The sequence below is a fragment of the Diadema antillarum genome, unplaced genomic scaffold (genome assembly GCF_040938485.1).
Source record: "Diadema antillarum isolate AM-2024a unplaced genomic scaffold, OU_Dant_1.0 scf00000208, whole genome shotgun sequence".
Taxonomy (NCBI): domain Eukaryota; kingdom Metazoa; phylum Echinodermata; class Echinoidea; order Diadematoida; family Diadematidae; genus Diadema; species Diadema antillarum.
This window is the reverse complement of record NW_027271097.1, coordinates 1,741,134-1,756,936: the sequence shown is the minus strand read 5'-3', so window position 1 is coordinate 1,756,936 and position 15,803 is coordinate 1,741,134. Positions and strand designations below refer to the sequence as shown.

The following is a 15,803-nucleotide window of genomic DNA, read 5'->3' as shown; positions in this document are numbered from 1 at the left end:
CATCGTCTCTTCTTGTTGTGTGCATCGTTCTATTATTGAACAGTGAAAGAAAAGAGTCTCACTGACAAGATTTCTGAAAAGAAACAATACGATCACAACTAGATGTATATGTGCTACTTTATGTGGTTATACATATTTATACACACTATGATATTCACAGGTCGTTGGAAAATTATACAAAGCCAAAGACTGCAACATCTGAAATCTATATGTGTCAAAACAGTTTTGAACAATCATTTTTGATTTTCCAAAAATGTTAAGTATTTTGATGTGGTGCTGTATTAGTATAATGAGTCTGAGTAAGCATTTTGTATCACATTAAAGGACAAGTTCACCTTCATAAACATAAGGATTGAGAGAATGTAGCAATATTAGTAGAACACATCATTGAAAGTTTGAGGAAAATCAGACAATCCGTTCAAAAGTTATGAATTTTTGAAGTTTTTGTGCAGTACCCGCTGGATGAGAAGACTACTGCAGTGTATGAATAACTTAGATGTCACATGCGTACAACAATATAAGGAAAATATAAAGAGAATTTCACAAAATTTCATCTTTTGAAAAAAGTACACATTCCCCTGACTCGTTACCGATAAATGTTATGGGTAATATTATTCCCCCTGCCTTTAGAAAGAGGCAAGTCAATTGCTCTTTTATTATGCGAAAAAAGTGAAAATATGTTGAATTTTCTTTTATATTTTCTTTATACTGTTGTACGCATATGACTCACAAGCTGTAGTAGTCTCCTCATCCAGCGGTTCCAACACAAAAATTTAAAAAATTCATAACTTTTGCATCGATTGTCCAATTTTCCTCAAACTTTCACTGATGTGTTCTACTAATATTGTTGCATTTTCTCAATCCTTATGTTTATGAAGGTGAACTTGTCCTTTAAAGTGTCACTGACTCTTGTAGGTGTTTTCTTGTTTTGTTTCAATCCATATTCATGTAAGTCATGTGTACCTGTATATTAAGACTTTTAAGTTTTGTTTGGTGTTACTTTTTTTTCCGTTTGTTTCAGTGATAATTCAGTATGTTTTATATTCACATGCTTTTAGGTTTGGAATATCTCTATACATGGTTCATAACAGTTTCGTAAAGTTTCAGAATAGAATAAGTACAATTTTTGACTTATCTGTGCATCAAAAGTTGTGTGAATTTATATCTATATATATTATATATGTGTGTGTGTGTGTGTGTGTGTGTGTGTGTAGTGCTTAATACAAACATGTTTTAAAGCGCTTTAGAATTATCAAATTATCTCTTTTAGCTATTATGTGTGTGTATATATGTATATGACTATATATGTATATATATATATATATATATATATATATATATATATATATATATAATAGAGAGAGAGATGGGGGAGAAGAGTGATATACTAGTGTATTTTATGCCCAAGTCCATTGTAAATTCTCAGTCTGAAACTTGACACTGATTAGTATATTAATTGTCGCATGTCAAATAAATGCTGGGGATAATTTCAAACTTCTACAGTTCCAGTAGATTAAACTCATATCAAGCTGATAGTTGAAGCATAATACCCATCATGCCATCAGGTGTAGAAATCTTTCCAACCACAAATACTTTCTACTTTGTATACCCTCTCGGAAGTGTATAAACTATGCACATACTACGTATACATATGAATCAATGCAGGTATTCTGTAATTATTTCATCTTATACAAAGAATAATATCAATGTTTCTCATCTGCAAACGTGCATGCTTATCTTATAATTCATTACAAATGGCATATGTGTGTAGTGTTTGTTCGACCATATAAAAAAACATAAAAATAGAATACCGTATGATTATTATTTTTTAAACAAAATGTATTCTATTCTGGCCAGGCCCCATTTCATAAAGGCTTATTAAAATAGGAACTCTCTTGCTGGAATAGCAAATTTCCGTGGCATCAGCCATTCAGGAAGCTTGGTTCCTAGAATTGTCATTACCAATTAAGACGATTGCCCTTTCAGCAAAAGACGGGTTGCGATTATTATAGCAACTTTTCATGAAATGGGGCCCCCGTGGCGCAGGTGTGACACGAAAAATTCAACATTGACTAAAAAGTATGGTATGCTGTGTGTGTCTTCAATTTTGCTCAATTTTCTAAATAAAATGAAGATATTGGAAACTTTTTTTTCGTGTAGCCATTGATAATACAAGACAAAATGAATAACGATGGAATTATTCTGTAAATATTGATGGTAATTTGAAGTGGTGATTTATAGATTTGAACAGGGAAACCAGTGACATACTTAGTACCGTACCATGATTTTTTTGGAATTTTTTAAATCTATTTAAACAGCTCCCAGGGGATTAGACGAGAGGAGCTGCTGACGTACCGTAGGAGGCCTACGATCCGCAAGCGGTCTAGCTAACCGAGTTTTCGATCCGGCTGGCCTAGTTAGGTTCTAACCGCAGCAGCGACCCCAACAATGTCGTACGTTTACAGCTGCGTCCCGCGCCGCCGCGCCGGCGCGGGGTTAATAGGTTTGTGTTGTTCATGTTGCGTTGTGGATGTGATAGGGTACTGGCAGCTACTGGCGGTCTTGTGACTGTACGAGATCCTCATATTCAATTTTGGTAAGTGATAATCTTTAGTTCATGCAGTGTGTGCCAAGTAGCCATAACAATGAGGGAGCCGACGAGACAACTGCTTTGACAACTTAAGATGCAGTGTTTTGTTCGATGAAAAGCTGAGCTAACTGAAGCATTACCTCTCTCCACAAGACAGTGTAACGCCCCGGGCAGCGGCGGCGGCGGCGGCGGCTTGCAGCCTGCGTCGTCGGGGAGAGTGGGTGGGTGAATGAAGCACTGGACACAGAGCATGGCAAGTTGTGTTTACAAATGTTAGCTAGTTAAACCCGGGTTAAGTGTAATAGTATATGCCGACCTAGATCTATAAACACTGGGACTCTTCCCCACAACGAGACTGATAGCCGATTGTAATGACAGTCAGAAAGAATTTTAATGGCAAAATCGTGAAATAGGCCCCACCGCAGTGCGCGTGCACCCGTGCGTTAGCAAGCAAGGGTAAAATTTAGGTCCTAGGGTTAGGGTTTAGGGTTAGGTAGGGTTGTATTTATGGTTAAATTGGCCGTTAAATTAGTCGAGGGACATTAGGGAGTCCTTCCAAGAAGAAAGGGAGGACGAAAGATGCTATGCTGTGGAAATCGGCCCCACCGCTGTATCAATTTCGCGTAAACGCCGCTTGGTGGGGCCACATTCACGAGTATTTATACTGTGGAAGGAAGCCCCACCGCCGTGCTTACCTACTGATGAACGCCACACGGTGGGGCTGAATTCACGAGTATAAATAGGCGAGCCGCCGTAGTGTTTAGTATGGAAACGCAGTGGTGGGGCCTATTTCACGAGTATGCCATTTTAATGATGTCTGGACGTGATGCGCTGATGACCAGAATTAAGAATCTGAAGAACACTGACCGACACTGATCAGTTAACCTAACGTTACCAGTTATGGCAGGTACTGGACGCTACTGGACAGCATGGTAATTCTGGACGTGCACATTTCTGGTTACTAATGACATTTGTACAATCGTAGGACTTGTATGGACCAAAATCGCAAAAATAAGGGACACAAAAAAAAAAAAAAAACCATTAAGAAATTCACACTTCACCTCAGATTTTAGAAGAAGATGACGATCTATCACAAGATTTTATCGCGTGAACAGTTCAAAATGTGCATGTTAGACATTTAAAAAGTACAAAATTTTGAGCCTCATCTGATTTTTCCTTTGACGTCCGCTCGATAAGAAGGCATGTGTACGCGGTGAATTGTGGGTGTGAATTGTGATTCTGATGCAAGGATTATTAATGCAAAAGACATTGATTATTCCAGTATGAAAATTCTGTCCGGAATGAATTATAATGTGATTTTTCACCGCGCTAAAAGACAACTTTTTGGAGAGGCTTATACTTTTGGAGAGACTCTATTTCCAAATATTGAAACTATAATTTGTGTAATTTTTCTGAATTCATAATTTTCAGGAATTTGTGAATATTTAAACTGATGCTATTTTTGGCCAAAATTTCATCCTCTCAGTATGAAATTCAGAGCCACAAAAAAAAATTGTCTGGTGAAACGATCCACTCTTCTACATTTTTTTTTTTTTTTCCAGCAGCACTTTAATGCCCATCCATGTTTGCTGGTTTAGGCGCGACCTGTACATGTAACAATTAGATCTTTAAACTAAAAAGGTAAAATTTTAGTTACTAACATTACCCAGAATACCCCAACCAATAGGCCTAAACACTGTTACCGGTACAGTATACAGGAGCCAGTACACTGATAGTATAATAGAACGAGAAGATTTTTGTGAATTAACTTGTGCTAGAGACAGTAGTTTAGCACAAGTTAAGTGATGTTACAGTTCCGTAAACATGTTACTACCCAACATGTCCGTACTACCGGTACTGGCACATTTGGCTTTGTGTGTGTTTTCTGCTGGTGGCCAAAGTGATAAAACAGCCATTGGTTTTTGCAGGCACAGATGGAGTAGTGGTATCACATTGGCAAGGGGGGGGGGGGGGGGGGAGAATAATTGATTAGATTCTTGCTTCAAAAAATCACCTAGAATCTATGTACAAAACGCTTTAAAAGTGATGAACATTTTGACTATGTGGATATAGACCAGTTTTAAACTCTCCCCAGGTTAATTCTCTTAGAACTGTTTCTTGCAATTTGTAATGGTTATAATAATGTAAGAAAGAAAACCAAAATAAATCTAAATCAAATCTATAATGCTGCCCATTCTACTAAAACTGAACAAACTATGAAGCTCTAATACCTTTCATTTGTAATTGATGCACTGCTAGAACCACTTCTACCGATCTATATGCATACATCCGTCTCTGTGGGCAAATGTATAATACAGCCAGGTCGAGGTATTCACTGTTCATTTGCAGATTTGTGTTGATCAACAATTAAAACTTTGGGTTTACTGATGTCCAATGGAGTCCTTTATAGTTGTAATGTTAGATGTGATCTACCACAATACATAATTTAGAAAACTAGAAAAGCACTCGGAGAGCACAGACCTCCGCCAAGCCAACAGCTCATTTCCACCCAAAGAGATTTTTCCATCCTTACACGCATGTAATTTCCCAAAATAAAAGCCTTTTGTTTCCGTCATTGCAAGGCGCCTTGCCTGGGCAGAGTGCGCGCTTTAATGCGCGTATCTAAACCTCCAGTACGTGCAGCTTGAACTCCAAGTTTGTTGACCTTATGTGCCAAATATACCGGTATGAAAAATCCTTCAAAAATCCATAAAAATTCCCAGATCACTACCAAAATTGAATGAGGTGTTCCCTGTGTCAATATCGACATTTCATGCAAGTTTCATTTCAATCCGCGTCCAAAAACTTTTTGAGTTATTTTGCAACAGACAAACCAACACTGATGATCACTTAAATTCCTCCTTCCTTGGCGGAGGTAATGAATGTAGAAATCAATGTAGTGAAAGGTGCACTTTTCACTCCAATGTGTGACTTCACATGAACTGTGCACTCCATTCACGAAAATGTGAGCAAACAGGTGATAGAATGTGGGTCAAACTGTCATCAATACCATTGTTCTCTGTACAGCTGTCGTCAAGTAAAGGAACTCTTCACAAGTACTTTGGAATCAACAATGACACAGTATGCATGACTGATATCAGGCCATGTGTTTGCATTTTGTAATTGACTGAGTTGTAAATGGGCAGGCATTTAAAAGATGAGACTGCTATTTTTGTGGCATTTATTGCGTTGTCTCAGAAAATGGAGTATGGATGGTTTGGTCTTTACATAGTAATGCTCTAGTCAAAGATGTAAAATGTCACAGATAACAAGGCCAGCTGTAAAAACAAACAAACAAACAAACAAACCTTGAAAATATCAGTGGATAAGATTCTTGAAATAAATGTCATATTTGACTCAATAGACACAATAGACATCTGTCAAATTTTTCCTTTTTACCTACTGTAAAACAAGATATATTTGCGGCATGAAATTTTCGCGAATTGGAGCTGACAGCCTTTTTCGTGGCATGAAATTTATTATGACTAAGCTACTCATTTGGAAATGCTATCATAGCTTGACAAGCATACAATCTGTATCTATGCCCGACAAACAAAATGACACCAAAAAGGTTTTGCCACCTCAGGTGGTACCAACATCTGGCCTGGCCCATGGACTAATACCTCTGGCATTTTACCTAGCTCTAGAATAGAAATGTTTAGCCCATTGTGTATTGTCATAATACTAGAGGATCTCGTAAAGATGGTCTCATGGAGGATTTTCTCTTGCTCTATACTGTCTGCTCATCTGTAGGAAAAGAAATCTTGCAGAAGTACCACACTACGATAATGGCAGCAGCATCTACGCTTCCTGTTGCTATGGCAACAGAGACCAAAGATGCCCATGAAAAGGAGATGACACTACCGGCCCTGGGCAAGGATCTACAGGATCGGGAATTCCTCTTTGCCCCTTCTGTCGTTTACCTCAACAACGGCTCATACGGAGCAGTGCCAAGACAAGTGTTTGATGCTCAGCAAAGGTAACATGCTTTGTGGTTTCAAAGAGTAAAATCAAAATCCTCGAGAAATCTCAAATTAGATTCATCCATTTAATTGCTAAATAGCAACAAGAATGCTAATTTTTTTACCCAGCCTGTTAAAACAGTCCATGTAAAATATTGCTTGCGTGTTGTCATGCTAACTTAAACTGAATTCTATACCCTAGCCAGCTAGGGTAGAATTACCTCTACATTACCTTTTGTACAACTCTTCTGTTAAAACGCTCTTGCAGTGACATTCCTTTGATACACTCAACACACATGCGCAGTAGTCCAAACAGAATGGCACACTGCTCGCCAATCATGTGCCTGGGTTGTAACCACATCCCCTTCGCGCATGAACCAGTTGGTTGTTCCGGCAGCCTACAGGGGGAAGGTTTTTGGTGTGTGTCTGTTAAAACGGTACCCCTTGCTCTCTCCTGCAGTTTATTGCCCGAGGCATGGCATTTTGTTCTCTGTATGTTGTCGTGTAAAAAGGTCTGTCAAAACAGGGCTTTGAACCATGTGACTTTCGTGGTTGTAAAGACTGTTCGTGCATGGCATTACATTATGTTGGTTGAAAGGTTGTGGGATGAAGAAAGCTCAGATTATCAATATACCAGGATAATGAAAGGGGTATAAGATTGAGAGGATATGACCTGGATTGACAGGATACTGTAGAGAGGCACAAGGGTATAAAAAAGTAAAATGATGGGAGAAGAGGATGTTGATGAAATACATCCAACAGAAAGGAAAGAAGTGTATGCTGAAGGGCAAAATCATGCCAAATGCATAGTAGATAGAAAATGGTCACCTTCTGAAAAACAGCAACAAACTAAATGCATACACACACACACACACACACACACACTATCTAAACCTCTGTCACTTGAAATTTTAAGGTATCATGTTGCATTTACCTCCTTAATGATGATTTAACAAAACTTTCTAGTGTCCCAGCTTAGAAACACAAGTACATAGTGACTGCCTCTGCCTTTAGACATGGCATGTGCCGCATAAACAATTGACTGTGGTGCTTCATTCGAGTGCAGAGATTGAGTGCTGAAACATAAAACAACCCATCCTTAAAGAATTTGCCCAGTATTAGTAAATCCAGTTTGCATGAGCTGCAAATTTTATTCTGATGACTATTGCAATGTAAAGCACTTTCACTTGTAGATGCTTTATATTGTTTGTACAATATCAACCTTTGTCTTTTATGTTTTAGTAAATGATGCTGAGTTTGCCAAGAAGTCATGTATGCAAGCTAAAGCAAGCATGGCTTGTAATTTGAGAATCTACGAATCATTATACCTGTAGTTCATATCATTTACTGGTCTGAAATTGACAGATCATGCTCAGTGTTTGTCAAAAGTAACAACATTTGTGCTCTAGCACTTTAGACTATGCAGTAATTTTTCAATTAATTGCAGAATTTCTCCACTACTAATGGGGATGTAATGACATTGCGTGTGTCAAAGTGTGAGGACAGTACTATCATTGATTCCATTGTATCCAGGTTTGCTGTACCACTGTGATCCTGTTTTCTCAGTAGGTATGCTGTGTATTTGGGGGGGGGGGGGTACTCCTTTCTTATTCTTTTAGGGGATTATTGTTTATGTCACTCATTTGTACAGATTGATGAGAGAGCGTGAGGCCAATCCGGAGGAATGGTATCGCTTTAGCAGACTTCGCAGATATAAGGAGGCCGCGGAATGTGTGGCAGAATTTGTCGGCGCCAAACCGGAGAACCTAGTGCTTGTCGAAAACGTCACAACAGGTAAGGATACCCGGCAGCGATTATCCTATAGACATTGCAATAGAGGCTACCATTTATTTATTTTTTAGGGAAAGCTACCCCAATGGTGAAGGGCAGGGCACAGTTCGAATTCTGAGTAAAACTGGACTAGTAACAAAAACATTCTTTTTCCCCATAAAATGGCACCAAGTGAAAGGATGTGGTGTCTTGTACACTGTTCATGTAGGTATGGCTGTGCAGCCATGCAGTCACCTGAAATGAGTGGAATCTATGTCTCCAATCAATAGTGAGATTGACCAATGTCGTACATGTTACTCAAATCAAATTTGGTGATAGTGATGTCATTGCTACACTGTAGCTTCCAAATATGATTATAAATAATATTCTTCTTGTTTTTCCTAAGATATCCATTACTTATGTAGTTCATGTCCGATCTGATGAAAATTTGCTTGTTGGTTTGTTTCATTTTACTCTGTACTATTCATGAAAATTACTTTGCACATGGTGTGGAGTTAATCTTTAGAGTCGAACAATTTTCATTTTTTCTTTTTCTTTTTCCACCCGTGCAGCCACTAACTGCATCATCAAGTCTTTCAAGTTCCAAGCTGGTGACCAAATCTTGGTGTCAAGCCACACATATGGAGCTGTCCTGAAAGCTGTAAATATGATCATCGATCTGCAGCCAGGTACATGTAGAAGAAATTATATGTCACTGTGCAATTGAGAATGATGGAAATGTATTCATAATGCCCCATTCCACAGAGATTTTTTTCTCATCGGTCACTCATCGGAAGGAAAGTTTGTTGCTTCAGACCACCCACCGAAGTGTGTCGGGCGGCAGTCTGATGAATTCGACTTGTGTTAGTCGTCCATCAGGTCAGTGTCAGACACGCCGGGGTAATGTGATGAGGCAAGATCATCCGATGTGGATCACACACGACATGTCTAACACTGACCCGAAAGTCAACCAAAACAAGTCGGATTCATCAGGCTGTGATCAGATATACTTCGATAGGGGGCTGGAAACAAAGCTTCCGAAGAGTGAGCGATGAGGAAAGATCTCTGTGGAATGGGGGCATAAGTTAGGACAGAAATTACCCGTACAAGGTACCTTATGGAACAGTCTTACACACCCGAGGTAATAGCCGAGGGTGTTTGGACGTATTCGAAGGTACTGAGTATGTATGAAATTTTACAGTAGAAAACATTACAAAATGTGTGCTATTATTGTGAATATCCCCCTCCTTGCTTTTGCAAAGGCATTTCTATTTCAGTAAATGCTATTTGTATACACATGATAGGTTTACAGAAGGAATGACATGTAGTCAATGAAAGAAAAGTTATTGATAGAGTTCAGTTGTCATGTACTGTAAAACGAGGAATTTTCGCGTGCACTTTAATTTCGTGAATTTCGCGAGCGCCAAGATTCGCGAAATTAAAATGCACGCGAAAGTTCTTGTTTACACTACAGTATATGTATTGAATGCCAGTGGCACTTCGCGAAAATTTCATGCCATGAAAAAGGCTGTCAGCTCCAATTCGCGAAAATTTCATGCCGCGAATATATCATGTTTTACAGTATGTGTGATCAGCACCATGCCAATTTATGTTTGTTGATTTTTTTTTTTTCATAAAACTTGTCAATAACCAAACTGAATGTGAAGTGTGTGGTTCTCTTGAACATTAGCTCTAGCAGTCAAAATTAGCAGTTTTAGGGGCTGGGGACCATTTAAATATGATTATGCATGATAGAGAGAGAGAGCTAAGAGATATATAAGTGCTTTCATGGCATATGGTTATTCATCTTACCTTGACTCTCAATGCTGGTTGTTTGTGGTTTGGTATTTTTTCTTTTTTAGGGGTCAGTGTTGTAAAAATTGAGATACCCTTTGAGACAACATCAGAGGAGATCATTGGCCGCCACACGAGGGCGCTAGAAGAAAATCCCCGAATCAAGCTGGCCATGCTGGATCACATCACCAGTGCATCAGCAATCAGGATGCCTCTCAAGGAGCTGATCGCCCTCTCTCGTCGTCACGGGGCACTGTCGGTCGTGGACGGCGCCCACTGCCCTGGGCAAATCCCCCTCAATCTGGAGGAGATCGAAGCCGACTTCTACTTTGGTATGAGTGCATTCTAATCAGAGAGATTTGCTCGCTGCCTATAGAAGCCAAACTATAGAGTACTGTATACGCCATATATTTAGCAAGTCTAAATTTTCGCGAATCAAGACTTCCCGACAATTATGCGAGTGGTTAAATTCGCGATCGTGGAGTCCTGTACTGAATGGAGCAATGTATACATGTGAGTCACATTCATATCGGGATCAGAGTCAATATTTTTGCGTGTCTTTAATTTCGCGAATAGCTGCTATTCGTGAAAATAAAAACCTCACGAAATATTCGGCATATACAGTAATATCTGTGATCACAAGAAGCCACACATGTTACCCACTTAGAAATGGCGGACTTCACTTGGCGCATGTGCTCTATATGCTCAAGTAACATTTTTACAGGGCAGATTTTTGAACTTCTATGGGAGTCCAGACTCTTTTATTTGGCTGTTGCTTAGTTGCTCATATGCTAGCATGCTAGCCATGAGGGGTAAGCCTAGTACCTTGCATCTCCAACTCCGCGCAATTACAGAGCAACAGGGGTTGTATGGCCAGTAAGCACTCTAATACCTACTCAATATAAGCTCTTCAATTTTAATTGATTTTTATATATGCTACGACACGCATTTCCCATAGACACCTGCCCGAGTATGCTCGGCGCTCGTCCTCAACTGGTTAAGGTCAGAGTCCACACCATGTATGTATTGGCTTGAATGAATTGAGTGAAATCGCATGAGCAGAATAGTTTACGTTTCGTCTACATCATACCTAAACATGATTCAGGTGTTTTCCCCGAAAAGACTCCATTGGTGATTTTAGTGGCAACCATGTATGCAAATTGGAGAGAGTGATGATGACAAAGACTACATGTTCTGCTATCTCTTTCTATAAAGGTAATCTTCACAAGTGGTTGTTTGCCGCCCGTGGCTGTGCCTTGTTCTACGTCCACCCAAAGCACCAGTCCTGGATACGCACGGCCATTTCCTCACACTCTACCTTCGCAGAGGAACTCCTTGAGCGCTTCCATTACATCGGGACTCGGGACAACACACCGTACTATACAGCAGCTACTGCTGTGGCATTCCACAAATCCCTTGGGGGTCTGGTAGGTGTTCATTTTTAACCTGATAGAAATAGATTAACAATTGGCTTCTTTCAATCTGGAAATATTTGCGGTACATTATTTTTTACATACCATTATTTCACGCTACCTTTGGCTAGCGCTAATTCTATATCCTGTGAAAATATCTTCGTGATCTTTTCTGTTAATTGGAAGAAAACATAGGAGTATTAAAGCAATAATGCACAGTGCATATTCGAGAACCTGCATATGTTTTTGAGCCACCCACAGGCCAATCAGTTCAACAACAAAAAATAAGATGAAATTAAATAATTGCTCCAAAATATCGACATTTACAATACTATGATACTATCCTGTAACCTATATCAGTATTTTTGGTAGAGGGATAATCTGCACAAAAGGAGATTTAAAACAAAATCAGATCATTTTTTGATTTGATACGCAAGTGATATATCTATAGTTTATCAGAATTAAAGAGAAACCCCGATGATTATTGCAGGTAAAACAAAATGCCATGCTGAAATAAGTAAAGCATACATTTTGAACATTCTAGATATTTTACAGTTGTCCTGGTATCTGCATAGATTATCAAAGGTTCCTTTTTTTAACATTTAAAATTATGTCTCCACATCTTACAGAAATTTTGGTCATTCCTGTCAGTTAGAATCAGTGTCATGTTGTTTGATGAGCTCTCATCTCTCTCTTCTGTCTCTGTGACATTGAAAAAAAAAAATGAAAATACAGGAGCGCATAAGTACCTACAACACTGAACTTGTGACGTGGGCGGCGGACATGCTAGCTTCAGCATGGAAGACGAAAGTGATCCTACAGGAGGAGTCACTGAGGGCGCCAAACATGCTCCTCATCGTCCTGCCGGACACGCCCAAGCTGGCCAAGTATCGATGTGAGAACGGCAATTACAACCTGATTTATGACCTTGCCCAAGCTGGCGCCGGGGTGGCGGTCACCAACGAGGGCAGTCAACTGTTTGCCCGCATCAGCGCCCACGTGTACAACTACAAAGAGGAGTATTACAAGCTGCGAGACGTGGTCATCAAAGTTCTGGACGTAGATGTGTAACTTCACATTTTTCTAGGCAGCGATCCGATGCAAGAAAATTCAGAGTAAGATGAGCATCATATGCTCAATACTGTGGTGTTCGTATTCACGCCCCAGTACTAGTGTGAGTCTGGCTCACACTAATGTGGTATGGAAATGTGGAAATCGTGACAATCAGAGACAACGGTATTGAAAGGTAGACGTGAAAATCTTGGCTGTTGCAAGGATTTGTTGATGGCGATTGAGGAGAGTATTCCAGTGGGACATAATTGTTAAAGTGCTGCTTGAATGAACTGGTATACATTTTCCAAAGTGCAATTTAGGTGAATTACAGTTTCACATGATTGTCTGCATATTTTGACCCTGTGCAGGGATAAACAAAGCTTATCTTATTTCATGTGGAAATGTAAATATGGAAGGTTTTTTTATTCTTTTTAATGAAGGGAATTTGATTGGGGAGTGTATGATAATGCTATCAGTCACTCAGGAAAGATTACTGATATTACGTATCATTAGCATTTTCATAAGTTGATATAGTCAATATCTTTATGCTCGTGAAAAGCTGAAGTAAAGTTCAGTAAAGTTTTGGATTTTGTTTTGATTTTTTTTCACCTTCAAAGTTTTAATTAGACTTACAAATGAGTAATCATCTGACCTGGAAAGAACCTCCAGCAGCCTTGGACATAATATCTTTATTTGCAAGCTCAGGTGATTTTTCAAAGTAAATATTTGAGAAATGAAAGGATTCCTAAAGTGAAATGGGGTCACTTATCAGAAGCATTTAAAACGTAATGAAAAGTTTAGTGAAATTGTAAAAAGTACATTTGCCTCAACTAAGATCATAAATGTGTAACATTGAATTTGATATTTGGGAAATGATCCATGTAATGAAGCATCCACAATATCCATTGAAGAAATTATTGATGATTTTATGCCTTAGTCTTGCGATGTGTTACACATTGATTTAAATCATTTCTTCTTGTTACACAAGATACCCTAGCACATGGGTATATTTTTGCAGAATCTGTAGAAAGGCAGATTTTTAACAAAGTTTGCCCATTTCTTACATGTGAAACATTATCTAAATTGTTCCAAGCTATTAACCCTAAAAGGGCTGGGGGGGGGGGGGTTGAATCACCCCCCCCCCCCCCCCCTTGACATTGTCCACGACCATTCTGCCGCGCGAATTTTTTTAACCGCACTGCTCACTGACTTTTTACTTTCAAGTCTCGCACATCTTTTGACACCATTTTCGCGAAAATCAGACATACCGTTACGACGCTGCACGACCTTTTATACATGCTTGTCAGACCGAAAATGGCTCAAAAATGTGATTTTGTGTACAAAGTCTATGCAATAGAGTTTTCTCACCTTATTCAAAAAGATATGATTATTTTCACTTTCAGTGGCTGAAATCAATTAATGTTAGCATAATTATGCTAAGAGTAGGTTCTGTAATAAATTTGTGGGAAAAAGAAAAGGTCGAAGAACAAAGAAATACATAAAAATTCATAAAACGACAGAATACATAAGAAATTAACTTCGATACCAGATTTTTTTTTTTCAAGTACATTGTTAGAAATGCTACAAAGAATAATGTCACCAAAAAGTAGGATGCCATTAGCTTTATTTTCTGGATGAGAGCAAAATTTATGATTTCACACCTATTAATTAATATAGAATATGAAAAATGATTTTTTTTTTTCCTTTTTTAGTTCGGTAGATTACATGACAAGAAATGTATGTGCCGATTTTCAGGGGGATTGCGCGATCAATGGCCGAGATCTCGGGGGGGGGGGTTGAATCAACCCTCCTCCGGCCACAGAACAGGCCAAAAAGCCCAGACTGGTTAGGGTCAAGTCCTTGATGTAATTTACTAAAATGGCTGCCTCCATATCCACTGTATGTATTTGAATGTAACTTCCGATTGTAATTGGACTATGATACCTTTCTTATTCTCTGTCTATGTTTGTTTTGTTCATTTTATTACTACATGTATAGCAATTCTGCACACAGTTTGATGCTCAATAATTGGAACAGCTCCACCCAGGCCAAACCATGGTCAAGAATGTAATAAAATACTAGTTGTGCATGCATCAAAACCCTTGATCCGCATTATGATCTGGATCACCGCCTAAACCTATCACCTGTTTCTTTTATCACAACAATGGACCTGTCCTGAAATTTTCATCAAAATCTGTTCATAACTCCTTGAGTTATATTGACAGCAGACAAATGAACAAACAAATGCTAGCAGAAACATCACCTTCTGATAATGATAGGTAATGAATGTGCACACATACATTTTACTGCAATTTGACTTCCACCTATGCATTATAGAAATAATCACTAATCATCGTTTGAACGTTAGAGTGGTCTCACCACGTTCGATTAATGCAGCTAAAAATTTAAGGTCCCTCGTTTCGTGGTTTCCAGAGGCATACTTCAATAGAATCTTGTACTGTAAAAGTGGATATTTTCGCGTGACTAATTTTTCCCGCTCCGCTGGATAAGAAGAGTTTCGCGTGTTTTTAATTCCGCGGTATCAAGACATCAACTACAGGAACATATGGCAAGCAGAAATATTCGCGTGCTTTTATTTTCGCGCTAGTTTCTGATTGCGCAAAATGCGCGAAAATTTCAACACCGCGAAAATTTCCACTTTTACAGTAATCTGTATTCCACCAATGGATGACATTTTTTTGTAATGCACAACTAGCCATAGTCTAAAAGAAACGTGAGCAGTTGATTGCTGATATTGTCCTTGTCTTCTTGCGAAGCCACTGGTTGAGGAAATTATACATGTAATTAAAGCAAACTACCTCACGTAATTTTGCATCCATTTGGCAGAGACTATCAAAACTGTCTAGATTCGCAAAGTTGGACTGTTGCAGTCATATAATTTATATGCAGACATGCCAAATACTACTGTGGTGGCAGTATTTTGTATTATTTTTCTGTAGAAATACTGCATTTTTCATGAAATATATTTTACCAAAATTGTACATGTATTATTTCACATATCTATGGCAGGAAAAGGAAACGTAAAAATATAGTTTTTCTGCCAGAAATATGCCTCTTCATTCACCAGAGTACAATAATGTTGTTTAAAAGGTCGCTGTGATTGATAAGTATCATAATGCACAGCTAGCTGTAGTCTTAAGGTTGCTGATTGCTGGTTTCATTGTTGTTCTTGATTACTTGTAAAACCATGTCATGAGGACA

At 38.8% G+C, this 15,803-nt stretch overlaps 1 protein-coding gene across 1 annotated transcript; it reads left to right on the top strand.

Moving 5' to 3' along the window:
• The first annotated feature begins 2,569 nt into the window (after nt 1-2,569).
• Nucleotides 2,570-12,599, top strand: LOC139724237 (uncharacterized). The gene is made up of 7 exons (XM_071635381.1): nt 2,570-2,596; nt 6,344-6,569; nt 8,204-8,346; nt 8,895-9,011; nt 10,185-10,448; nt 11,332-11,543; nt 12,264-12,599. Exons 2-7 carry the CDS (start codon nt 6,379-6,381, stop codon nt 12,597-12,599), a joined length of 1,263 nt encoding a protein of 420 aa, XP_071491482.1. The 5' UTR covers nt 2,570-2,596; nt 6,344-6,378.
• The last annotated feature ends 3,204 nt before the right edge of the window (nt 12,600-15,803 follow it).

Excerpts from the sequence above, each read along its gene's own strand:
- LOC139724237 (XM_071635381.1), top strand. The coding sequence starts at position 6,379 with ATGGCAGCAGCATCTACGCTTCCTGTTGCTATGGCAACAGAGACCAAA. Across the intron at positions 8,347-8,894 it reads TGTCGAAAACGTCACAACAG|CCACTAACTGCATCATCAAG; the intron begins GTAAGGATACCC and ends CCACCCGTGCAG. Across the intron at positions 11,544-12,263 it reads ACAAATCCCTTGGGGGTCTG|GAGCGCATAAGTACCTACAA; the intron begins GTAGGTGTTCAT and ends ATGAAAATACAG.